This window comes from Seriola aureovittata, chromosome 7 (genome assembly GCF_021018895.1).
Source record: "Seriola aureovittata isolate HTS-2021-v1 ecotype China chromosome 7, ASM2101889v1, whole genome shotgun sequence".
NCBI classification, from domain to species: Eukaryota; Metazoa; Chordata; class Actinopteri; order Carangiformes; family Carangidae; genus Seriola; species Seriola aureovittata.
Genome location: NC_079370.1, coordinates 15,280,126 through 15,305,753, shown reverse-complemented (window position 1 = coordinate 15,305,753; position 25,628 = coordinate 15,280,126). Strand labels below are relative to the sequence as shown.

Below are 25,628 nucleotides of genomic sequence, written 5' to 3'. Positions count from 1 at the left end.
CGGAGGAGGAGGAGTGCGGGAGGAAATGGAGGAAGCGGGTGAAAGACACAGAGGGAGGGAAAGTGAAGAAAAGAGGAACCTTAAAGCCATATATGGTTTGAGGGTTACTCACATTGGTGCCATTGAGGAAATTTCCAATGGCCAGCAGTGTGGTCAAGATGTAGCGGAGTGTCCTGTTTTTCTCTAGCTGATCCATCCCTTCCTTCAGGTCCTGCAGAGGCTCTGCCACCTCCTAAAACAGTATGAAAATACAGTGAAGAAGGACATTACCGATCCTCACCTGTTAATTCTGTTCTTCTTCTCCTCTGATAATGATGTACAGTAAGTTGATAAAAACATAAACATTTAAAGGAATAGCTCAATACGCTTATTTGCTTTTTAGATAGACTGTCATGGCTGTACGTGAAATGTGAAGCTACAGCCAGCAGCTAGTTAGCTCAGCTTAGCTTAAAATCCAGAGACAAGGGGAAACAGCTAGCCTTGCCATGTCCACAGTCACTTTGTTTGTATGTTTTCACAATTCTTCTGTACAAATTAAAAAACTGAGGAATAATGTGTTAATTTGTGAGATTTAATGGTAGGCTGATTTTGTTTCCTTTGGACAGAGCCGGTCTACCTGGTTCCCCCTGTTTCTAGTCTTTATGCTTAGCTAAGCTAATCAGCTGCTGGCTGCAGCTTCATATTTAACATACAGATCATGCAGATCAGACAGTATTATCGATCTTCTTATCTAACTCCTGGCAAGAAAACAACTGAGCGTATTTCCTAAAACAATTTCTTTAATTTATGATAGCATGTGTATTGTAATGTTTAAAAAAAAATGACTTTTGACTTATAACCGCCCACCCCCTTTAAAGTGTGATGTATCTGCATGTGATTAGAATGAACAGGAATGTGTCTGACCTTCTCAATAAGCTCATAGTCCATCTTGAATGCCCACAGCTGCAGGCGAGCAGACAGCTCGGTGATGGAGGAGAGGGTGAGAAGGAACTGTTCAGCGCTGCCCAGGGGAATATCAGGATTGACCAGCTGAGCCTCCTGGATCCTCTGCTTCTCCTCCTCTGTGGGGATCATTGTCAGGATTTTCTTGGAGACGAAGGAAGAAATTAGAGGAGGGGAGGGGAAAAGGAGCCGGCTCATACGATCATTCATCAGGCATATCAAAAGCATTTCAGTGCCTGTGCAAAAATTTTTACATGTCGGGGAGTAAATCATAGAGATGGAGAGGAAACAAACTGTCTCTGACATTTCTAGCTCTGTTTATCTAAGATGTTTTCAGCTTTCCCACAAACTTGTGACATCTGAACTTTCAACCTCGCTTTTGTTGTCTGGCTGAAAATACCTCCAGAGACAAAAGGTGGAGAGAAATACTCCTCTCTGCTGAAAACGAAGTCAAGGAGAAGCTCTGAAAACTGCAGGTTATATAATACCAGAGGGATGCAACATCCATCATTATCTGCTGATGTGAAGTCCTTCAAAAGTCTATGGTATGGTTTTTAAAACGAGCTGAAAATATGCATGTGGAGCTAACCTTTAATCATCACTATGATTAATTACATGAGATCAACTGAAAATCCAGCCATGCAGCCAGAAAAATCACATGATATGTCAACATTGTGGGCAATCCCATCTAGATGAGTTAAATCTCTCTTGTTTGGGGAAATCCACCAGTGTATTTTGGTGTGCTGGGTAAATATCATTCAAGATAGCCATGTTTATTTTGGACCCAGTGAGCTTGAATGGCTTTTATTTTATGTGACTGCACTAGACGGTGCTCGTAAAGCGCAAATTCAAATGTATAGCATGTGTCCTGAGACAGAATCCCTTTAAATAAAATGCTTACCTCAATGCCCTCTTTGTTTAGTGCGTACTCATCGAAGTTGAGGATAGCAGTCTTGATTGTGCGCGGAGGAGGTAAGACAGTCAAGCCAATGTTTATAGCGTTGCTTCGTTTTGAATCCAGGACTATGATTTCTTGTCGCTTGCCATCAACAGCTGCTTTCTATAAGAGATACAAAATGCCATCAGAAATCAAGGTTAAGCTTTGCATGTTAGATCATGTGTCTCGAGCAGTGGAAACGGCTCTTAATGGCTTAAAGATGCACTACACAAAATATGTGTAAAAACACACCTGACTTTTGAGCCATTTTTCATAAAAATGGAAATGTGACAAAGAGCATCTCCTGTTCTGTTCCCCATAATAGAGTCGCTTTTCTGGTTCACTTGTTTACCTGCGGGACTGCACCTCTCATTGCACCAGAAAAACAAAATGGTTGGATGGATACATGGAAAAGAAAATGTGAATGTGATGCAAAACGTGTAAACTGCGGCTTAAAAAACGAGTGTGCAGAAAAAGCCAAGTTGACGGTGGTGCTGGAAGCAAAAAAAAGTTATTACAGTCATGGGATTTCTACATATCTTCTTGTATACAAGTGGAAATAATGGCTTAGGTTTGGTGCTACTGACAATGTCGGGGGGTGGGTGGTGTCCCTCGCTCTTGGTGAGGGGAATATAAATGTGGAAATTTGCCGATGGTGGTGCTACGGGAGGGGTCATGAAAAGAGTTTAGTGTTTATCATTTTCAGTTCAATAACACTTACAAATTCATCTCTAATGTCCGTCTTACCAATAGACACAACGGGTTCACCCATTTTAAATGCTTACTAGACCCTGTGCATCCTCAGTCACATTTGACACCCACCAGAGTTCTTACAACCAAATCAGAACTGCAGAAAAGCGTATGTTAATACTGTATGGTTCTAATGTAGCAGCGGTTGAACAGTAATTTACCTTCGTGACAGGCAGCTCCTTGGATTTGGACTCAAACAGCTGCTCCAGCTTGGATGTGTCCAGTTTAACTGGCTCCAGTTTGGACCAGAGGGACTCCTTACAGAATTTATGGCTCTTACACTGCCAGTCCACAGGACGCACCTCGTTCCAGAAGAGACGGATGGTCTTCTTCTTCTTCTGGAATAGAGGCACCTCCCCTCGACTGAGCTGAGGGGAGGGTGGAGGGAAAGGGGCCATGAATGGTGGGGGTGGCGGCATCATTTTGCCAAGCAGGGGAGGAGGTGGGGGGCACCCAAACAATGGTGGGGGTGGTGGCAGGGCAGCATTGCACGGTGGAGGAGGAGGCGGTGGTATCAGGTCACCTGACCCCATCACACTGTCCATATCTAAAATGTCCAAGTCATCCTCGTCCCTCAGGTCTGTGAAGTCCATTTCTTTGATGCGCAGCTCCCTGGGAGCAGCCATTAGCTGATCCCAGATATAATCCGACTCTTTCTTAGGAGGTAAAGCTGACGATGCAGCGGTTGATGATTTGTCAGTCTGCTGCTGCTGCTGTTGCTCTTTTGAGGCCTCCAATTCAAGAGGAGATGTTAAACCTTTGACCAAATCTCCAAACCTCTCTGCCACTGCTCGGACACTGCCCTGGTTGTCCAGGTGACCCACCTCCATTTTTTTCACATTTTCTTCTCTGGCCTGTCTATTAGCCTCCAGTGTGGAGATCCTGCTGGCCAAACTAGCCACAGAGGAGTCACTGACCTCCGTCTCCTTCTCACATTTACATTTTTCTTTGTCTGTTTCTCCTGCATTCCCCTCATCCTTGCTGGTTGTCGTCTGAGAATAGAGCATGTCCAGCATGAAGCGCTTGCTGTTGAGAATTTTGCTGCACTGGTCGTTCACATCTGCGTCTTTAATGCACTGAGTCCATTGAGCTGTTGGTGTGGAAACAATTTTGATATTGAGAGGAATAATCATAACTGATTTACAAAGTGAGTGAATAAAATTAGCACCAATCGTACCTGCTTCAGTGTCGGTGGTGAGCTTCTCCTCCCGCTCCTCCCTCTCCAGAGTGCTACTCGTAGAGGAGATGCTGGATGCAGAGCAGTTGTCTTTTTCATTCACTTCCTCATTCTGTCTCTCCTTCTCACTCAGCAGTACACTATCTTCTACATCCCTTTCCGTCGGCTGCTCCTTCTCACACTCCTCCTCTAGCTCCACATCTGGCTGTCCCACCTCTGCTACATCAGCTACCTCTGCTTCCTCTACCTGCTCTTCTACCGCTGCCTCATCCATGCACTGTTTCTGCTCCTCAAGTTTCTCCTGCTCTTGCCTCTCTTCCTGCTCCATGCCTGACTGTTCATCTGACGCCGGCTCTGCCACTACATTCTGGTCAGACTCAGCAACATCCTCTGTCTCCGCAGGCGACTCTGTCTCAGTCTGTTGCTTTTCTGGCTCGGGGGGAGGTGTGGGGGAAGGTTCTGATACTGCTAACTCTGGCGCTGGACTTTTGGTTCTGGTCTGTGGGTCAAGGTTTGGCTCTGAGATGTGTTCTGTTCCTGGAAGAGAAATCAAAACAATGTGGAAGAAAAAATGTTACTTTAAGTACGTCAGTCATGTGTCTTTAAATTATCTGATAGTCTTCAGAAACATTTTGTGTTTATAATTAAAACAGCTTTAAATTGCTTCCTGACGTATCCTTAATTGTGCTGAGAGATTGCAGCAGACTGTAATTCACAAAGCAGGCATTAAATTCTGTGACCATGACTCACGACCATAAACACGACTGTAACAACTGTAAAGCTTCTAAGAAAAAAAAAAAACTTCTTCTACAATCTTCAAGAAGTTTGTTTTAGAAAAATAAACTACTGTAACTTTAAAAGGCACAAAACTTTTTTTGATTGCACCATGAGAAATTACCTTCAAATCATTAACCCGGTTTAATCAGAACCTCATTACATCCATTTCAAAAGTCGGAAATTTAGATATGTGTGTATATATACACTTCCACCTCCTTCTCACCCTCTTTAGACACAGTTACACAAATTATGATAAGCAGAGTCAAGTAATTATTTTCAATGACCCCTTTCAACAGAAGTGCAGCAGAATCTAATTTCTGTGTCATAATCACCTGTCAGCTGTTAATGCCAGGCACACTGACAGCCAGTATTTGTCTCTTCCAGCTCTGTAAGCCAACTTTACAGTCCATTCACGCTCATATCACTCGGTTACTAATGATGATGAATAAATGGTTGGCAACCTTACCCGATGTCTGGTGTGCAGTGGTGACGGTGTCTTCCGGTGAGATGATGGATGAGGGTGTGGCACAGCGAGGCGCTGAGCGGCTGGCAGGGTTGGAACTCAAACACAAAGTGATCTCAGTCCGTCCTCTCGTTGGCACTCTGGGGCGCTCCCGCTCAAACTCCTCTGCAGCGAGCCTCTCCACAGCCTTGTACCTGCAATAACAAAACGTAGCTCTCAGACGTCTGCACACTGTGGTTTAGACGTGTGCTGAAGTTAATAGATGTTTAAATCTCAGCCATTTGATTGTTGTGGTATAATGAGGTAGAAACACAGTACATTCAAGAAATCCAAAGCTACTGGAAAGATGACATTCTAGAGACATGGAGGCTTCATCCAACAGTGATTGAAAGTGATGAAAATTCGGGTGGGTTTTAGCAAATAATAGCCATAATATCAGCATTTATGTTGTTAGCATTTTTGACATGTTTGTCTTATTCCTCAGTAATTATGGGAAAACTGAGCTGTAATCCCATTACTAAAGAGCTCAAATAATGATGACAAATGACATCCTTCTTTAATAAAGGGGCCAAAATGTTTATGTTTAACATTTTTGTTAACTGAACTCAGTTCACACACTCTTGAAATCTGAATGAGCTGCATGTTCCAGTCCACAGGGGTGAAGAAGGTGAGGGCATAAGAATGAGCCATGAGTCATATTGCGCACACGGACAGAGGCAGATAACCACACCACATCCATGGAAAAACACAATTACACACTTGTCCTGTTAACACTGGGACGTCTTAATGGTGAGCAGGCCTGAAGGGGCCCTGACAGCTATAAGTCAGTCTGAGGCGAGGTGCAACTCACTTCACATCTGCTATCAATTTTAGAAAAGGATCTTAGAAAGCATTTACAAACCTCCTTATTTTTTTTTTGGATCTACCTTCACAACTTTAGCACGATTGTGAATATGTGAAACCATGAAATAAAACGCACTCACCTTTCCTCTCTGGCTTGTCTTGCTTCTTCCCTCTTGTCTACATAATCTCGACTGAGATAGAAAGACAGATACAGAGCCAGAAAAGTGTTATAAAAAATATTCATAACATCATATAAATAAAGATTTTATTTCAAATCCAATGATTACTTAACTGAAAATGATTTGGTAAGTACAAAGAACACAAACTGTAGCATCATAAAATGCTAAGACAAGACACATGAGCTGAATATATACTTTTGCAGAGTCCTTCTGCTGTGAGTCAGTATATCTAATGATCCTCATAAAAAAACACAGCCCAGCTTTAATCAGACTCATGGGAGGTATGCGAGTATCCCTCCTGAGTCAAGGCTGCAGCCACCTGTTTCTAAAAATGACGTATGCCAACATGTCTTCATTTGCTGTACAACTGCCTATAGTTACAAAGTAAAGATTTACTCTGTGATGTGAATTTTACTGTTTTGTGACTTGACTGACTTGAAGCGATTCCTCTCCTCTCTTTCGATTCTCTGCAGACGCTCTTCTCTTTCCATGCGTCTCCGCTCTCTCTCTGCGGCCAGCGTTTCTTGATGCTGTCTGTACGATGACGTTAGTAAGCCCCCCAAAGCGGGTCTACACGCGAAAGAGAGAGAACAATTGTGACAGCTTCAATAAAACTGATTGGTTTGTGTCTTTCGTTAGGTATTCGTGTCCCTTAATCAACCACATCCAAAAATATAGTTGCATTGCCGACCTGTCAGCTTTGGATTCTGGCGTGGAGGCCGCTGAACCAGAGAAGCGATGGATGGGTGATGCAGGAGCCTGGTGCCTGCCAGGGTATGGAGTGCCATTGGCAGTGATTCTGTTAAAAAGAAGGGGAAAATAAATGCCTTGTTCTCTCCTAACACATTTTTCCACTGAAAGACAGAGGAGACGGCTGGACAGCACTTCAGGAATCTGTGATGTGATGTGAATTCCGATGTCATACTGCTGGACTGTTTCCATTGAGATATGAATAAAATGTTGAATAAAAGAACAGTGCTCTTAAGCACCTCTCCCCAGGCATTTGAACAGCTTTCCTGTGAGTGCCATCACACTCTGAAGGGTACCCTGCAGGTGCACTGCAATCTTTCGAGAGACCAACTCTCGTCTATGGGGCCTTCTCACTGCTGTGTTGAATCCAACAGCAAATGTACACATTTTGTCCTCGAATAGTTTCCTATCGCACTGTGTGTACATCAAAAATAGTTAACAAAGATGACAGAAAAACCTTTTAGGTAGACTGCATTATGTGCACGTTACTGAAACTATTCATGTAAATCACAAAAACCTCAGAACCACCACATGTACATCTCTTGCACCTGCGCACTCGTGTTACACTTGACCTGTTGACTCCTGCTCTTACCTTTCAGCCCAGCAAGGCTTTCTAGCTGTGAAAGATGCAGGAGAGTTGTTTGTTTCCATTGGACTGAAGATGGAAGTGAGAGAAAAAAGAGAGAGAGAGAGAGAGCAAGAGTCAGGTCACACACTCCAAAGATTAAAAAAAAAAAAAATGAAATGTTAGTCACACAGACAAGATAGTGAGACAGCAGTTGAAGGTGGAAGGGCTGCAAGACCATACAACGACAAAGCCGACAGGGGCAGTGAAGGAGTTATCTCTGTCTGACCTACCGATACAGTGTGCTGTTTAGAAATCAATACAACTACCGATGATCATTATAGATAAAAGAGCTCAAAAGCTTTCACTGGATCACGTTTTATTGTCTACTGCATAGAAAACAGGGAATCATTTCAGCTCAGATGGCATCCTATCCTGTTTATTATTACAACAGAAACATGAACAACTAAGCAGCAGTGACTGTGGCTTATACTAATACTCTGAATTCCTTAATGCTTTGAATGAATTTATTGACTTGTCTTAGATTAACTGTGATGCAGAGCCACAATGGAAGACAGATGAGTAGTAAATGTCTGTAAAATAATGCTTTCCAGCAACTCAGAAAAGGAAGTAATTATGACCTTCCTTCTTCTGGTACAGTACATCTTTGGAGATGACAGATGAAACATAAATCACATCTGATGGGAAGTAAAGGCGTTTCTGGCCACTATGATCAAGAAAACATTTCTAAAGGATGAGGGAGGTAGAGAGGAACAAAGCTTAATCATGTTGCCCACAAATAACCCCATTGGACTAAATTAAGAAGAACATTTTAAAGAAGAAATTAAAATTTTTAGAATTACTATATCTGCTTTTACTCTTATGATGCTTGCGTGTGTCTCTGCTGAATGTACAGTGAGCTACATAGAGACAAGGACACCGGTGATAGGGAGGACAGTGTGTTTCCACACTGTGAGGTGTAATGGTCTGGACATAACACAAAATGAACTGTGTAGTAGCTCCTGCCCACTGCCTGTAGCGCCTTTCTCTGTCCTTGCCCTTCTCACTCTCTGCGAACCCAACAGACACCTGGCTCTGGCTCTGATTCAAATCACTGAATGGAGGGAGAGGTGTGGTGGTGGGGTGGGGGGTGAGGTTGGTGTAGACTGACACTGAGGGTGTGCAGAGCCTGACATTTTACTCAGAGCAACAAAGAAGACACAGTCGGGTGGCTGGGGAGGAACACACCAAGGACTAAAGTTCCTCTTTTTAGGTGCGACGGACACAGGAGAAGATGTCCTGGTCTTGACGCTGAGATATTCTCTCTGCCCTTCAGGGTCACTGGCTTTAGGGAGGATGTTGGCCATACACTTTAAGTTCAAACACATGTTAGGAGTGTCTGCTACAGCTGGAGCCACACTAGGACGACAAAATACAAGAGAGTAGGAGTCCAAATGGGTCGAGGGAAAGAGAAACTCTGCAAATGTGAGGGGGAATGAGACATCAAGTCACTCTTGGGAAACCCGTTGGCCTAAAATACCTGTGAGCACCCTGTCTAGAGGACTCAATGACTGGATGACTTTCATCATCTGCCTCGTCCTCGTCCACGTCCTCGTCCTCCTCCTCCTCCTCCTCCTCATCCTCATCCTCCTCCTCTCCCTCCTCCTCCTCCTCCTCCTCCTCCTCCTCCTCTTCCTCTTCTCTGGGGTGAGAGGAGGGGTCGAGGGGTTGAACAGAGGAAAGGGAGGATGTAGGCAGGCAAGAGGGAGAGAAAGTGGACAGAGACACACATGAAAACACACAGCAGAGGCTGGCCCAGGACAGACAACACACAGAGATTACACTAGAGACATGCTGGTCAGGAAAGAATTAGAAATATTAGTGAAGTATATGAGACGATTAGTAGGTTTAGACATTTTCTTGTAAGACACTGATATGCACAGGCAACAGTTACAACCACATTCAAGTACAACTTCTACAGTAGCATTAATACAAAAATCTGTTTAATATAAAACATCTCCCTGTGATTTTAATTGAGGAGAATAAGATTTTACTAATTCAATAAGCAGTGTCAGAGGTGTAGGAGATATCTTCTGTGTTTGGACTGATAGTCTGGGATACATGGTCATACATGCGGCCAGTGTGCTATTTGGATCCCTCTTGGCTGTCTGGATTTCATTAACAATATGGAAAATGGTGATCTTCAAAGGCGGCTTGAATTTCCTGTGGCGGACTGGAAGAAGCTAGTCTGGTATATGACCTGCTGGATTGAATTTAAGTATCAGTACCTGAAGAGCTGAGTGCTACCAGAAATATTAGTGGGTTTGCTACTTTGAAAAAAAAAGAAGCTTGTTATTAATGATTGGGGGATGGATTATGTAGCACTGGGAAAGACGATCAGTAATCAGTAGTGATTTTAAAGATAAAGATCTGGGTTTTTGTCCTCTGATGTATGACCCATAATAAAAAGTGGAATAAAGGGTTAACATATTTTCCACAAAAAGGAACTGTCTGACTAAGTTTTTCTGGCACTTTTATAAAGCATACTCCAAGCTACTGTATAATTAAACAAGATTGCAATTTGCTTCTTGCCTGAATCACCAGTTGTGGTTTCTCTGAGTTTGTGTAGTTACAAAGGTTTGTCGTATATAAAACAGATGGCAATGTGGAGTTTAAGCTCAATGCACTCTCACTGAAGGAAGCATGCCTTCAGACAGAGAGCAGATAGCTCATATCATGTGTTTACAGAAGTTTCCTATTTCCACCAGTGGCAGGAGAATGTCTTTGACAGTGGGGAAAATTAATTTAAATGTCACTTTGCAGCAGCGGCCTCCTCTTCGCCTTTCTTTAAATTACTATATAATTAAATTCTCTGCTTTGGCTCTGGACAGAGTAGACACATCTCCCCAAGACTGAAACATAATACAAGGCTAGCAGTAAAGCCGTTTCCTGTGAAAATGAGTAATACTCCATGGACCCAGGAATAATTTGTGATTCCTTTTTAGTTGCAGTTATCGCTCCGGGTTTAAAATATAAAACAAACCCCACTGGCTGAACCTTTCAAATGCAGGATCAGACTAAGTTCAAACTAAAATGGAGGCAAGGACGAAGATTCTTTTCTTCTCTTGAACATCTTCCACTTTTCCATTCCTCTCTGTCCTCCCCCCGCCTCACCTTTCACTGATGTCTTCAACACCCTGGCCACCGAAGGGCAGGAAGCTTCTTGCATGAGTGTGTGGGCTGCTGGGTGATGCTGGGGCAGAAGCATGGCCTCTGGTATTCTGGAGCGAATGTCTCCGGCTGCGTCTTCTCTCCAGGCCCCGCCTTTCGTTGTTAGCGCCAACACTGGCCCGTCGACGGTCCTTTCGGCCGCTGGGAGGCAACTGGGTTTCATCGTCACCATCCTCATGACGAAGAGTCATCTGGGACAATGAGTCATCAAAAACAAAATGAGTAAATAAATTGTATGCATGTTGTTCTTAGACAGCAACCTTAATGCTCACTTAATTTCTGGCTGCTGTATGAGCCTGTCAGACGTCATGTGATCTATGACCTATTATGAGAGACACACACACCTATTAACATTACATTAAGGCTTTTTGTTAAGTGATAATGGTTGCTAGTAAAGGCTTCCTAACCTCGTAGATGTTGAACTGTTCTACGAGGTCGAGATCCGTGCCCTTCCTGCTCAGGTGTCTCTGGGCCATGGTTTCAATGCCCTGTTCCTCCAGACAGTCCACCATGTCATAGTAGGAGTCCTGGTCTGGGAGACCTGCCAGAGTCTGAAACACACACAAGCACATAAGCATTATATTTTCTAAGAGTTATAGCCTTGTTTTTTGAACTTTTTTTTGTTAATGTGGTCTGAAGAATAGCGGCTCAGAAATAAGAAAAATGACTATACTAGTTGATGCAGTAAGAATATGGAAAGTATTAACCAAAAAGAATTCACTGACCTTATTGACGAGTGTCATTGCATACACCAGCAGCTCTGTATCCACTCCATCCTTCTCATCAAGGATCTCCATGACGTTTGACCACAGTTTTGTGCCTGTAGAAGCAAAAGGCATGCAACATATTCTATATCACAGGACAAACTCCAAAACAAATCTGCAAGAGCCGGAACAATAACACTACAATAAAAGTCTAAAGTAACCATGGTGATCACCTTATAGCATAAAAAACTGTTGCAACCTTTCAGCCCCACCACTGCGCAACAATAAAAATCAAAAATTGTTATGTCATCTCATAGCTCCCTGGGGAGAGATGCACTCATAGCAGTTTCCTTCTAGAAAAATGAGAGGAAACACAGAGCAGGGGCACTGATCTCCAGTGAGAAAGAAGCAGCTATGTGCCTCAGCCCCAAGGGTCAAGTCCATCTTCTTCTCATCAGGAGACTGGGGATCAGGTTTAGTCTCCTTATGCAACAGCAGAGGTGACGGGATAAGACGGTGCCGAGACAGAGGGATACCTGACCCCTCCACGCTGATGCTCAACCCCCCTGTTGTACGCCACCGCACAATGTGGAGCTTTTAGAGCAGCAAGTAACCGAACCCCACTGCAGGTAGAGGTTACAGTCCGTCTCAATAAGCCTCGTTCCATGCATGGCGAGGGAGCTGCTCAGGAAAACTGATCTGACTACTGTGTAACAGGAGACTGATCTGCGATCAGCTGAACGGTGCTACAGCCACCATGGATGGCTTGATTGGTGGAATCGAAGGGAAAGCCTTCCCTAAAATGCTCTACAATAGATACTCTGATTTTGCAGTGACGAGGGGGCAATTTCTAATTAGCTTGAAGAATCACATTCAGATAAAATTCATTTGTGTGTAAATTCTTACACAGTGAGTCCACAGTCACTAATTCAATGGACTGACACCAAACACCTTATGACATTATCAATTCAAAGTTGGTTGCTCTGACAATTGTCTGTCTGCAGATATTAATTTTAACATCCAGAAATGACTATAATAGCACCATGTGGACTATACTCTATTAGGAGTGGATTAAATATGTGTATATAGAGAGAATATGTGACTTAAATCCCCTATTTAAATCTATAACATGACTGAATCAATGTTGTGAAAACCAGTCATTCACTGGTTTTGATGGTTTGGTAGGTGTTTCAGTTTGACCTATCAACTGAACTGCTGGCTGGTTAGCCTGGGCTCTTACCTCCTTTGGCATCCACGACATTCACAGCCTTTATCAACAGGGTGGCATTAGACTCTGTGTACTCCACAAACACCAGCAGCAGCTTTAGCGCCGTCTTCACCACCAGACGGAACTGCACAAGGAGAAAAACACAGTTAATATACAAGATACAGAGCAACACCAGCCCCCAGATCTAAGCACACAACGCAACTTTTTTAACAACTACAGACAAACATGACAGAGTAGGTGCTAGCCCTTTAAATTCCAAATACTAAATGGCATTACATTGTCTTAGAAAAGCCTTTCCTGTCTGGACAGTCTTGAGAGGTTTGAAAAAAGTGTTGTTTGACATTGACAGCTCAGTGGAACATACTGTACTATTAGTCAAGCAGTAAAATCTGCATAAAAGAATAGCTGGGTAATGATAAACGGTAAAACAGAGATGAGTCTCAAAATAAAGCAAGATAACTAAAACATGCCAGAAGTTTACAACAATTCACACCACAAGATAATATAGAAAGGAGAGAGAAAACTGATGCACAAGAAAAACTGGCAATGCAAAATCTGGCTGAGAGTAATACATCAACATAATTAAAGAGGGGATTAAACCATCAGCATGAATTTAACACTTGTGAACAGCTGCCAAATCAGCACTAAGACTGGACAAGCAAGACTCGAATGATCGTGGTCAAAATGAATATTGCTAATGGAAATTTGCCACACAAAAACATGGAAGGAAGACAGGGTTTGATTTAAAAAAAAGAAAGAAAAAAAAAAAGGTGGATGCCAAATATTATGTCAATATCTACACAAGAAGGCAGAAAAGCAATTAGTAAGAACATAAAAGAGTGGGGAAAGGGGAGAGGGACAATGTGGTTCCCTCATGTGCTGCTCCATGACACAATCTGGCCACTAGAGGGCTGAAGACCACAATGACAGGAGAGCTGCTTGCATGTTGACAAAGCAGTGAGGTATGAAATTTCAGAGTAGTGAACTATATGGTTTATTTCAACTTTGTCAGCGCCCAGATGGAGCTGCTGAGTTGATTTCAAAGTCCATCGCCTGTATAGCTGTAACGGGGCTCTTGTTAAAATTAATGTTCATATTCTTTACCTTGGATCCGACCAGGGTGTAAAGCCACTGGACCGTTTCATTGTGAGATATGAGGCCGTTCATCCCATCCACATACAGCATAATCTGACCAAGAGCTGGAGAGAGAGGGGGAGAAAGAGAGAGAGAGAGAGAGAGAGAGAGAGAGAGAGAGAGAGAGAGAGAGAGAGAGAAAGAGAGAGAGAGAGATGGGGGTTGGTTAATCATCTGCTACTTCAGTTGTTATTTTCGTCTTCTCTCTTAAAACAGTCCATCACTGTTTTCACATCTCTCCTGCTCAAAACAAAAAAAAAAGAAAGTGCATCATCTGAATGTTTGAATCTGAGTGTGTGTGTGTGTGTGTGTGTGTGTGTGTGTGTGTGTGTACTTTGAAACCATGAATCTCAGTGGGATCCTTGCTATGCAAAGGAGGTGGAACCTTTCTTTGTTTTCAAATGATTGAAACAGTTATAGCGATGGATGTGCTGTGCATATTCGAGATGACCATTTGCTGTAGCATGCACATACGGAGAGGCAGCCACACAAATAAGCAAAACTCCAGTGAATTGTTAGTGAAACGGGTCAATGATGTGATTGAATCTACACAAGAACTGGAGCTGCTGCAGAGGTAATCGCAATAATCAGGTGAAGACCTAAAAAGAAAAACAGCCCTCGTCCACCATCCCTCAAGTCAGAAGAAACAACTGAAGGGGGTGGGGGCGGTTGAGCAGAGTGCCTCACTGGATGCTGACATTACTTCCATCTGAAACAGGATACATAAATAAGACCATAATAAGAGCCAAGGGATCTCAGTAGGGGGGCAGTAAAAGTGTAGGGCTTCTGTTAAAGAAGGGAGATGGGGGGAAGGGAGACAAACACCACTGGACAGATGTGGGGAAAAAAATCAGGAGTTTCCTTTAAATATGTGGCCTTTTCTTTTAACATCTCTGTGGTCATCCACACATAAGGAGTTAAAACATTCACACAGAACACACCAGCAGCAGGATGAGCTCAGCTTGAACCCACTGCAACTTTAGGTGATACATTGGCTGACATGGGGGAAAAAGTGAAATATAAACATGTGAACACACTGAAAGCAGAACACTTTTGGAAGGCCTGTTTGTTTCCTGGAAGACACTATGGTTTTGGGGGTAATACATGAGAGAATTTTCTGAAAAAAAGTCATGAAATTCCAGTTTTTCTTCAACATGATGGTTGATGAGCCTGTAGCGATCATGTTCAGATATGTATTAACTGCAAAAACTGACACACCAGTTGCTTAGAACTGTAAACATCTAGGGGAAAAAAAAAAAAAGAAAAATAGATTTCAACCTCTGAGCAACAACCAAATCAAATACTTTAACAGACTTGAATGCTCTTCAAAAAAGTACCCTCTAATCTCCTCTAGCTGTGTTTAGAGCGGGTTCTTTTGACATGTTATGATGAGTGGCTGTAGCGTCTGTCATATATTTTTCCTCTCCTCTTCTCTAGAGGGGCATGAAAATCGTGAAAATGCTGTAGATAAGCCAAAATTCCCAGGTGCAGCTGCTGTGTGTGCATGGTGCGTGAGAGAGCGTGTGGGTGGACGCATGAGTGCATGCGTGTACGGGTGTGGATGTGTGGATGTGTGTGTGTGTGTGTGTGTGTGTGTGTGTGTGTGTGTGTGTGTGCTGAAGGCCCACTGCTGCAGCAGCGGCAGTTCATCTTTTATCAATCAGGGTTAATTACTCCCAACATGTCAGGCCAGAGCATTCCTAACAGTCCTCTCCTGCTGCGAGCTCAGAGCCATGTGTCACAGCAGTCGGCCGCATGGACAATATGGCGTATCAGAGCAGACCACATCAGAGTGTGTTTATGAAAACATGATTAACCCCCTCAGTCAGCACGGGCCAGAGTGTCACCCTCTCCTGTAACTTGGCCACTTTGTGTGGGACCGCTGCTGACGGATGAGTGATAGCAGTAATGACATGATGTACAGCTGGTCCTGAATGGATTCCTGTGGTACACTGGGAAAAAAAGTGTTAACTGTTATATTTAAAGTGTCTAAAAATAATGATTCACAATAATTCAGACACAGACATAAACAGCTGTGAGTTTTGCTGGATGAGTAATGAGCCACACGCTTCTTTTCAAATAGGTAGCCGATGTCTGACCTGCAATATCATCACTGCGCTGCCTTTTATCTCTTGGCTGCACCTGTGTACAGTATCTGCCCCAGTGCAATGAGGTTTTGAGGAATGTCCATTGAAAACAAGGGTGAGAAAAGATAGGTGGCCTTAATGAGGCTTTTAAAAGTGTCATTACACAACATGAATGTTCAGCTGCCGACAGATGAGACGTTAGTGATTGTTCCCAAAAGTCAGCCACAAAATGAGATGACTTTTAGATCATTCTGACATGTTATCATAAGACATTATTTAAAGGTTTTAACAATAAGGAACGGGATGGCTTTTCACCAAGTAAAATAAAATCAGAATGAATGTCTATATCATATGCGAATTTAATTCAGTGAGCAGTTTAGATACAGAAATGATATGATATTAAAACACTTTTGAACCAGGCCAGAAACCACACAATCATTACCTTTTCTCTCAGATTCATTAAAACTGTTGCTTCATGGAATTGTTCAGTGCCAGCTGCCATTCATGTAAAATTCTGCTTTAAGGACCAGAAACCACATGGACCACAGTTACCCTGTGAACAGTTAGGTAAAATGATACTGTAACTGTTTGAAAAAAAATAAAATAAAATTACCTTTCATTATGGGAAACTGCAACCCTCAGAGTCTGGTCAGAAAAACCGTTTAAAGGAAACATCTAATTACTCTCAAAGCAATCACCTTTGTGAACTGCGAATGGAACTGATTTCCACACACTTGTGATTAAATTAGTCATGAAACTGCTACGGGAAAATGAAAAGTTACCTGGGTTTTGCACTTCAGGCTTTTAAAGTGTGATCAAATCGTGAAACTATGGCATACACTCCCAAGCCTTGCACCTTTGTGGTTAGCTGAGACTGTGGATCCAAAGCCTGGGATTTGTTTTTAAACTCCACAACAGACAGTCATCAATAACTTTGGAAGAGGGTTAATAAGAAGAGCATGTGAGTGTTGAGTCTGTACAGGACTCTCTCCACTTCAAGCACTGATCTGGGGCCAAAAATGTGGGCCTCCATTCGAGTAATCATGAGCAGCTCTACAATACCTCACACAAAGTACAACAATAACATTGCTAAGTCCTTCTGCATGTATGTCACGTAATTAGATGCTGGCAGACAATGAGCTGCCTTCAAAGCACTGTGATTAGAATATAAATGTAAACCACTATGGGAGAGGATATCCGAAGAAGAAAGATTTAGCTTAAAAGAAACTTGGAAGTGTTCAATGAGCAGCCTGGCGTCTGCGCAGCACTCTCACACTCCATTTCTTTCAATACTTTTGCATTGGCCTTTAGAATAAATAGAACATTTGAATGTTATCAAGCTGCAGTAGGGAACCACAGACCTACTGATTGGAGACAGACCCTGTTCCGGTGTCTGAACCAGAATTCTGAGAGAAGTAAAAACGCAAGAAACTGAGGTCTGGTGGAAGTGTTTCTTCAGGGCCTCTCCCTCTCATAAACCACAGCAATTATCTTCCACAGCTATAGGAATGTGCAGGAAGGGCTGCTCCCTGACCGCTGCCGAGGTGAGAAACACTCTGAGGTCTGGGTGGCAGCACCAACACAAGAAAAAAAAAAGACAACCTTATCTATAAAGATGCAAAAAATCAACTCAACAGCTTCCCTTCTACCAACCTGCCCCCCTCCCCCTCCCTCCCACCACTCTGCCCCTTTGGTTTCATTTACATTTTGGAATTTATCAAAACTGGGTCGGCCAAACTGTCTGTCAGCGTGCAACATTTATTTTACCAGGACTTTGGGATCGCGGCCAAATCTCCGTCCCATACAGTGCAACTTAGAGCCCCTTATCTTGTTATGCTCTGCATTAGCTGGGAGCTGCCCTGATAGTTCAGGAGCGTGCCTCCCTGTGCCCACGTGAGCTGGATGTGCCTTACTGCATAGTCTGAAAAAGACTTATGTAAATTCTTGCTCTACTATGTCACAATAATCACTGATATTTTCATCAAACTTTTACTCCGCATGTTTAAAATACAGTCAGTCGTACCTGCATTCCTCCCACTTTTACAGCCTGCAACTTCAGGCCAACTTCAACTACTGTTTAATACTAATCCGCAATATGTTGATTCCACCAAAAACCCTGGTAAGGTGATTACTACAAGCCTATGTGGTGACAGCTCAGTCAAGGACTTGTTCCTATTACATTAGAGCTAATAGACTTCTGTGTTCAGGCGATCCTCGATGCAGGTGAAGGAAACCTTCTTAGGGCCTACTGCTCCCTGATTTACTGTCTGCATCTCTGGTGCCCATACATAATATCTGTACTAGGCACACTCTTTACCTTCACCATGGCCGATGTGGCGCCAGAAAAAATGTTAGTGACAAACGCTACAGATGCTTTTGATGCCTTAAAGAGAAAGTTGCCTTACAAACTTGTACAGCGTCTATGTTAATCTACAAATCAAATTGTTTACATACTTCAATCAGATGCAGCCATTGAGCCCTTGTTTATGGTTTCTTCTTTTTCTGTACTTGTTTGTATTTGTATAATCTATGTTCTGTGGGCCAGAGGTTTCTTGAATAAACTATTAGCATTTATCATTAAGAGTCCACAGTCATGCAACAAGTGCGGTGAGGCTGTGCTTGGGAACAGCAATGCTTTGCTAATGCGAAACAGGTATAAAGTCTAGTATGTTAGTATGCTAACATTTGCTCATAAGCAGTAAACACAAAGTTACAGCTGAGGTTGATGAGAATGTCATTAGTTGTGCAGATATTTTGGCATAAGCCAAGGTACAAATTTTACATTTTGACGTGGTGAGTTTAGATGAAAGGTCTGGGATCACTAAAGTCCCTGATGAATGTTTGTACCAAATTTCATGCCAATCTATCACACTGCTGCTGAGATATTTCAGTCTGGAACAAAGTGGTGGACAGACAGACAGACTGACATTGCCATCCTTTAGAGACATGCTGCTAGCGTGGCTAAAAGTTGAACTGACTTTTAGATTATGTTAAAAGCTGGCAGATTTCCTTTTTTTTTTATCATTACTGCATCCATCCCTCTAGCTAGCTTCTGAGTTAGAGTCTGTATACCACAAAAAGACAAGTTTACTACTCAGGCCAATTAAAGTGCTCTTACTATACATGAACTGGAAAAGACATGTTCTTGGGCTGCTTTCTATTTTATTCAGCTAATCACCCAGACCATTAGAGCCAGACAAACTGCTGTTGCCAGACCAATTCCAGTCACCGAGCCGACTGCCAGGCTTACAATTAGCACCGTACAGTAAAACAACAGGAGGATGCTTCCATTTTCAAAACCTGAATACGTGTCTGCCAGCATTTGACACAATTTACTATGGGCCTAAGCCCAAACAAATTCCCCAAAGACAAACAAACAGACCTAATGGAACAATAGCATGAAGTAAGGCAGGGGTGCCTCTCTAGTATTTGGCTGAGCAAGCTCCACAGGCACTGCAGACCTGATGAACTACTGCAGTGCTGAGGCAGGGTAAAGTGAGCTGAGCAGACTACAACACTATAAGGAAAATAAAAATCTGAAACGTTCTATTCTCTATGTTTTTCTGTATTTAAAATAGTAATAATAATTTTGAGGTGGTACTATACTTCAGAAATTTTAGAAAATCATTTTAGGACAAAACAACCCGGGGAAAGCCCAGCAGATGAGCTTTTTTTTCCCCATCCTATCCAAGTGGGGAAGACTTTGGAGAAAAGCTACTGCATGACATCCACCCACTTGTAAAGCGAACTGAAAGATGAGCTGCGGTAAATTCTTACTGCTCTTGAGAGAGTAGCGGTGTGATTCGCTCCGGTTCTGGCCAGCCATATGCTGAATTCAGTCCCAAAAACCACTCAGCTCACAGGAATCAGCCGTAAAACCCACTCGAATGCTGAGGATTTCAGTCTATCTGCCTGCGTGCTACATTACAGCAAAAGATTTATTTTTTTTCCAAATTATAGTTTATGTATCTTAGACGGCAAGGTCAGAGATGATAAAATAAGAGCTTGAGAAATAAACCAAATCAAACATTCTTATAATATAATTGGCTTGTATACTGAATTCTGTTACAGTAAAACAGGCTCCAGGACGGGGTTTGTAATTCCACTGCCAGTGGGTTTGCTAAGGCTGAAAACTTCTACAGATGAAGGGAGCAGAAAAAAGGGGGAGGCAGAAAATAGGTCAGACAGGTGGGGTTGAACTGGGTTCAGATGCAAGCCGTCTGCTCATGTCAGGGGGGATCTGAAGGGGTCTGTGGAGGTCTGAGGGGTCTGACACAGGGGGAGAACAGGGTGGGACGTATCCGGTAGGAACATGGCTCTAAGCTTAACGAAAAACATGACAACAGGTTATGTTTTTCTATTCTGTTCTTTAACAGAATGGTCAATTTTTTTTTTTTACTTTAAAAGGCAAAGGATGTTAGAATGACAGTTTTGTTTTTTTAAAAACATTACAAAGCATTACATGGAACATACAGCACTGGATCTTTTAGTCCCAGTGTCAGTCAGTTTGAAAGCTGGTGATTTAATTTAATGGAGAGAGGCTATGCTGGAGGGCAGGACAAAATGTTGCCAGTGGAGCGAAGAGAGTTGAGAGGTTGTAGGCTTGAAACCATGTGTAGTGCTCATTTCCTAAATTTCCTCTGACCAAATGTAGTCATCCTAAAAGAGAAAAGTCTCAGACAGGTAATGAAACAGAATTATGTTTAAACTTAAACACTTTCTCAAGAGGGTCAAACCTCGTAAGCAATGAAAATAATTTTTTTTCCTGTTTTGTTTTAGTGTTGGTGTTTGGTTTTGGGATTAACAAGTTTGTAAGTATGATGAAGTAAACAAAACAGAAACTGTCTCCCTGTCGAGTGATCTTTGGATTATAACCAGCACATTTAAACGGAAGTGTGAATGAATGCTTAAGAGAAAAAGAGTGATATCATGGGTGTGCGTGTTCGTGTGTGTGTCTGTGTGTGTGTGTGTGTCTGTGAGAGTGACTGAGTGCTTTTCAGATTGAAAAGTTTTGCACAAAGGGGCAGCGGGAGCGGTGGCTAGCCCAGAGAGCTGCGGGAGAGATCGGGTAAAAAACATGCATGTGTTCCCATGGGATCTCATTACAAACCAGGAGTTCAACTTTCTATTGAATCGACAAGGGCATTCCTGGAGATCTCCTCCTCACTCCAAACATCAGGCTTTGTCTGCAAATTTGTGTCAGCAGTTCCTGTGTTTTCCGTCTCAAATTTCCTTTATCCTCGAGGATTTAACACAGCATTCCCGCATCTTTCCCTAAGCATGATTCTTGCATGATCGCACCTATATAAACCAGCATGTATGTTGATAAAATTGCACGACACCTCTCGGCCCAGTCCAGACAGAATGAAAATGTTCACCCAGACAATAGACCATAGTAAAAAGGTCTCCCCCCTCTAGAAGAGACGACCTATAACACAGCCAGACAACACAATACAGACTCTTTCCAACAAGAGCTTCCAACGCTGCTGTTAACCCAACTATGCCTGGGTTTTCACTTAATGCTCAGCAAAATGTTCAAACCAGCAAGGGGAGAATTCAGTTACGCTCTGTTAAACATTTAAAGAACTTGGGTCCGGATATTACACAAAAACAATGATCCTGATTCTGAATTAAGAGAAATAAAATGTCACTCAAATATGTAATGGTGTTGTATACTGAAAAAAAACTATTATTATTACATTTTATATCTGAGTAGTAGGGGCGTGAGCTACATGAGATCACTTCTGTCCAAACATATGCAGCGCAGCAGCTGGTTTCACTGATTAAACTCCTTCGACTCCATGGGAGGAGTGAGTAAGTGAATGATCAGCTGCTTTGTTTGTTTACAGTGAAAAAGACGCTTGGATCACACACATACTCTTGGCACACAGATGAAAACGGCTGCACAGATGTGTCACTGGACGTTCTGCCTCGCTGATCTGAAACAAATAAAATTTGACACTGAGAAACACTAAAGAGACCAACTACCATTTCAACAAAAGGGTCTTGTGTTTCGAGTGCACCTGTAGCTTTGTGAAAAATACTGCTGCCCACTAAAGTTACTGCTGTGTGTGACACTAAAAGCTGGACTGAGCGCTGTATTGGGAACAGTGTTCCAGGTCCCAGACACTTTAAGGGGCAATGAAACACTTGACTAAAGCACATCTCCCTTTCCCACAGAGGCCCTGTGAGCAGCTCCCTCTGGAAACCAGGAAGTCAAGGTGCTTTAACTTATGGCATTAGAATGGCTGTGCCATTAAAAACAGGAGCTCCATAAATCGCAGCAGGAGAGAGAGAGCATACTGCACATAAATGGATGGATGGATAGATGGATTGATAGATAGATGGATAGATAGAGACCGTGTGTGTGAGTGAGTGAGTGAGTGAGTGAGTGAGTGAGAGAGAAAGAAAGAATGAGATAAAAGCACAAAATGAAATATGGGCACGACTTATTTGATACATTAATACTTCTGGACCATCACAACACAACTCCCATTTCTATGGAAGCTATAAATTCACAAGTATAAGTTATAGTGTGTAAGCTTGTGTACATAACACAGCAGGTGATGAGATATGGCCTTCTGGGTATGAAGATAATTTATACAAAGTTTAAGAATGTGTTTTCCAGAATCCAAAGCTGCTTTGAAAAGCTATGAAAAAAAAAACTAAAACTAAAACAAAACAAAAAAAAAAACAGTTTCTCTAAATTCCTATAGATCAAAAACTTAAGCTTCACTTCCAATTTGTTTCCACTGAGGCGTAGAGACGGCGAGTGTTTTGTAAACTACGGTGCGCAGACAGAGATGGCATGGCCTTTAAGAAGCGCAAACAGAGAAAGTGTAACTAAAAACATAGCTTATGGTGAGGAATGTCAACAGTGAACATTTCAAAGTGGAGAATAATTGCTTCAAGTTGACTGTAATTGGTTTGTCTTTAATCTGCCCTCCGTCCGCCGCTCCCATTTTTACAGTTACCAATTAAACACAGTTGTTACTTTTGTTGGTCCTCTTTCTGTAAATACTACAAGTGGAACGACGATCCGGGAAAAACCTTGTTATTTGTTCTTCCACCTCGTCTCCCTGTTTTGCTCATGATAATTAGAACCGTAGGGATTCTTTTTTTTATTTTTCTTCAAACCACAGTGAAAAAGTTTGAGCTTAGTGCAGAAACTTCTTGACCTTTTGCACAAGCTGCTTTCATTTTAAGGCTTTGAGCCACTTAATGTGTTGTGATGTGTTACTGTGACAACCTGTGTTATTTCCTACTTTTTAAAAGATACATGGAATAGACAATCTTGTAATACAGAATGGCACAAAATAAGACATCTAAAAATCTTGTAGTGTGTGCACCGGGTGCACAATTCCCACTATACTCTTAACTTTCTAATGTGGGCTTCGTGACTTCAGTGTAAGAATTTTGAATGCAGTGTTTATTAACTAGATTACATTTTATTGTTAAGTGCTCTAGTTAGAATATTTTGTCCATTACCTGGATGTTAAAAGTCAATTTTCTTATGCGATGAACTATTTTAACTCAGAGAAAAGGTTGCATCTGTTTTCCACATGCACTTGAGTTGTAGATTGAGGGGCAAAGACTTAGAGTGGAGCTTAAAATGTAAACATAAATGGTGAGAAATACATCTTGAAAGAGGAATAACATTTTACAACCCCACGAGACCTGTGCAGTCTGAGAAACAACATTCTTAACTAGAAAAACATACATTATGAAACCTTCACTCAGCTTTGCACTTCATCAGCCAGAGATTTATGATTTCAATAAGTATTTTACAAAGAGTATAAATGAGCTTAGATGATCTGTGTTGAATGAAACATAACCTCTGTGATCTTTTAATTTCTGAAACGAACGACATGCAGATGCATATTTTGAAGGATGAAGAATGAATATCACTAATGAGCCCTTCGTTACCTTTTGGGCTCCTGTGTGTTTGCAGCACTTCAACAGGGCTGAGTGCAAGGCCAACAGGAGTACCAGATGGCATAGGCACCTCTGAAACAGTGACCTCACACCCTTTCCCGCTGATGGGGTGATAAAGGTATACAAGCTTTCCCCCGGGCCAAAAAAACGAAGGCCTCCAAGGAGCTAAGTCCAGGTCTGGAAGCCCTCCGAGCCAGGTGTGAGGGGCCCGGAGAGGGGCCAGAATCCCAGCCAGGCAGACCCAGAAAATACCCACATCACTGAGGGAGCACTAACTGGCCACAGACACCTCCAGGGCTTTGAGAAGATGGAATGAAAAAGTGAGGAAAAAGAAAAACGTGAGATGGTGTAGATTGCTAAGAGAGCTGCAGGAACTGCTATTTACAATGACGGCAATGTTCCAGAGAGCTAAGGCTGGGAACCTGTTCTTGTAAAATACATGCAGACTGGTGTGCACGTGTGACTGTGCCTTTTTCAACTACAAAAGACCCATAAGATTGATTTTTATTCATGAAAGAGAGCAAGATTGTTTTGTTGGAGGGGGGTTAATACACACCAGACAGATGGGTTCAAGGCTGCATTCCTTTTTGTTTTTTTACTGGCCTCAACTTGAAAGACATTACAGCAAAAAAAAAAAACCTATTAGAAGTGATCAGTGTTTGATACCAAAGCAGTTACAATTGTTGCTTTGCTCTCTGTCTCTCTTCCTCTCCGTCTGTGTGCACGTGTGAAAATTTCAGGAAACTAATTTATTCTCCTCCTGGGAATCCTTATGACATAGCTCCTCTTGGAAGTCATCAAGAGTAAAGCGGCCAGCACTATATACATTTCTGACCTGTGCATCTGCGTTCCAGCACATGCTCGACTTGTGTTCTCCAACACATGGCTCACGAGGGAGGGTGATCTACTACACTCCACATTTCCTCAGCTGGTCAGGAGAAATTAGGTCAGGAGTTGAAACAGGTTAAAGGGGCTTTTGGGAGAGTGGTAGTTTGGTTTAGTTTCTCATGGTGATGTGGAGACACATGAGGGGAAATTGTCCAACCCGAAGAGATGAAGCGATAAATTAGCACATGAAAGAATGAAGAGAGTCCCACAGAAAGGCTCTGACACAGATGTTTTATCAGAAGACTCTGGTAGGTAAAGGGTGGGGAAAAAAAGGACAGCACAATAAGGAGGAGTGAAGTAAGAGAGAAAAGACATGAGAAGTGGTCTCATCATTCACAGCACGATGACACTAACAACTCTTACATGTGGTCAACTCTGACGTTTCCAAAAGCCTGTCACTCTCCTCCTCTGCATTGTTTTGGCCATTTAACCGGTGTGATTTATCCGTCTGAGTCAGAGACCAGGAGCCAAGTTCAGATGAAGCATCGAACATTAAAGATCCGAGCTGGCAAAGGTAGTCCAGGCAGGGATCATGTTCATGTTTATAACCTGCCCGGGGGGGTGAGTGGCGGCGGGGGACAACAGTACTTTGCCACAGACATCCGCCCTTTGCTCTTTGATTTTTTTTCAGTGACAGAAAAGGTCAACAATAAGTAAGCTGGAAAATTACAGCACAAGCATTTAGCATCTAAGCGAATAATCATGAGGGGAGCTGATATCTGATTGAAATGAGCACCCAAATCATGAGGGTCAACTACACTGTGACGCTCATTTTAGCAAGGCTTCATGAAGTAATACAGAGGTGTCTGAACCACAGAACGTTCGTCTCAAATGAAACTTGTGTCTATATTTATACCATATAACATATACTGTACTGTAGATAAAAAAAAAAAGAAAGAAGTAATGATTACTTGCTGAGGTTAAACAACAAAAGTGCAACAGATTTTCATGAAATGAAGGAACACACAAGGAAAAATAAAAACGAGAGAAATTTAAAAAAAAAAAAAAAAGAGGGGGAGGAGGGAAAATTAGTTTTAT

General features: G+C 42.4%; 1 protein-coding gene across 3 annotated transcripts in view; it reads right to left on the bottom strand.

The window, feature by feature from the left end:
* Positions 1-25,628, bottom strand: part of fhod3b (formin homology 2 domain containing 3b) — an 86,687-nt gene that overhangs the window by 8,174 nt on the left and 52,885 nt on the right. For 2 of the 3 annotated variants that reach the window (XM_056381441.1, XM_056381442.1), the window contains exons 6-20: positions 13,651-13,745; positions 12,559-12,670; positions 11,340-11,434; positions 11,022-11,165; positions 10,558-10,805; positions 7,411-7,473; positions 6,760-6,867; positions 6,504-6,638; positions 6,030-6,080; positions 5,050-5,240; positions 3,807-4,343; positions 2,791-3,719; positions 1,844-2,002; positions 904-1,086; positions 113-232 (exon numbers count right to left, since the gene is read on the bottom strand). In XM_056381441.1, the coding sequence (XP_056237416.1) occupies positions 113-232; positions 904-1,086; positions 1,844-2,002; positions 2,791-3,719; positions 3,807-4,343; positions 5,050-5,240; positions 6,030-6,080; positions 6,504-6,638; positions 6,760-6,867; positions 7,411-7,473; positions 10,558-10,805; positions 11,022-11,165; positions 11,340-11,434; positions 12,559-12,670; positions 13,651-13,745 (3,170 nt within the window). The remainder of the gene's footprint in view (positions 1-112; positions 233-903; positions 1,087-1,843; positions 2,003-2,790; positions 3,720-3,806; positions 4,344-5,049; positions 5,241-6,029; positions 6,081-6,503; positions 6,639-6,759; positions 6,868-7,410; positions 7,474-10,557; positions 10,806-11,021; positions 11,166-11,339; positions 11,435-12,558; positions 12,671-13,650; positions 13,746-25,628) is intronic. The other variant, XM_056381443.1, reaches the window with a different exon arrangement.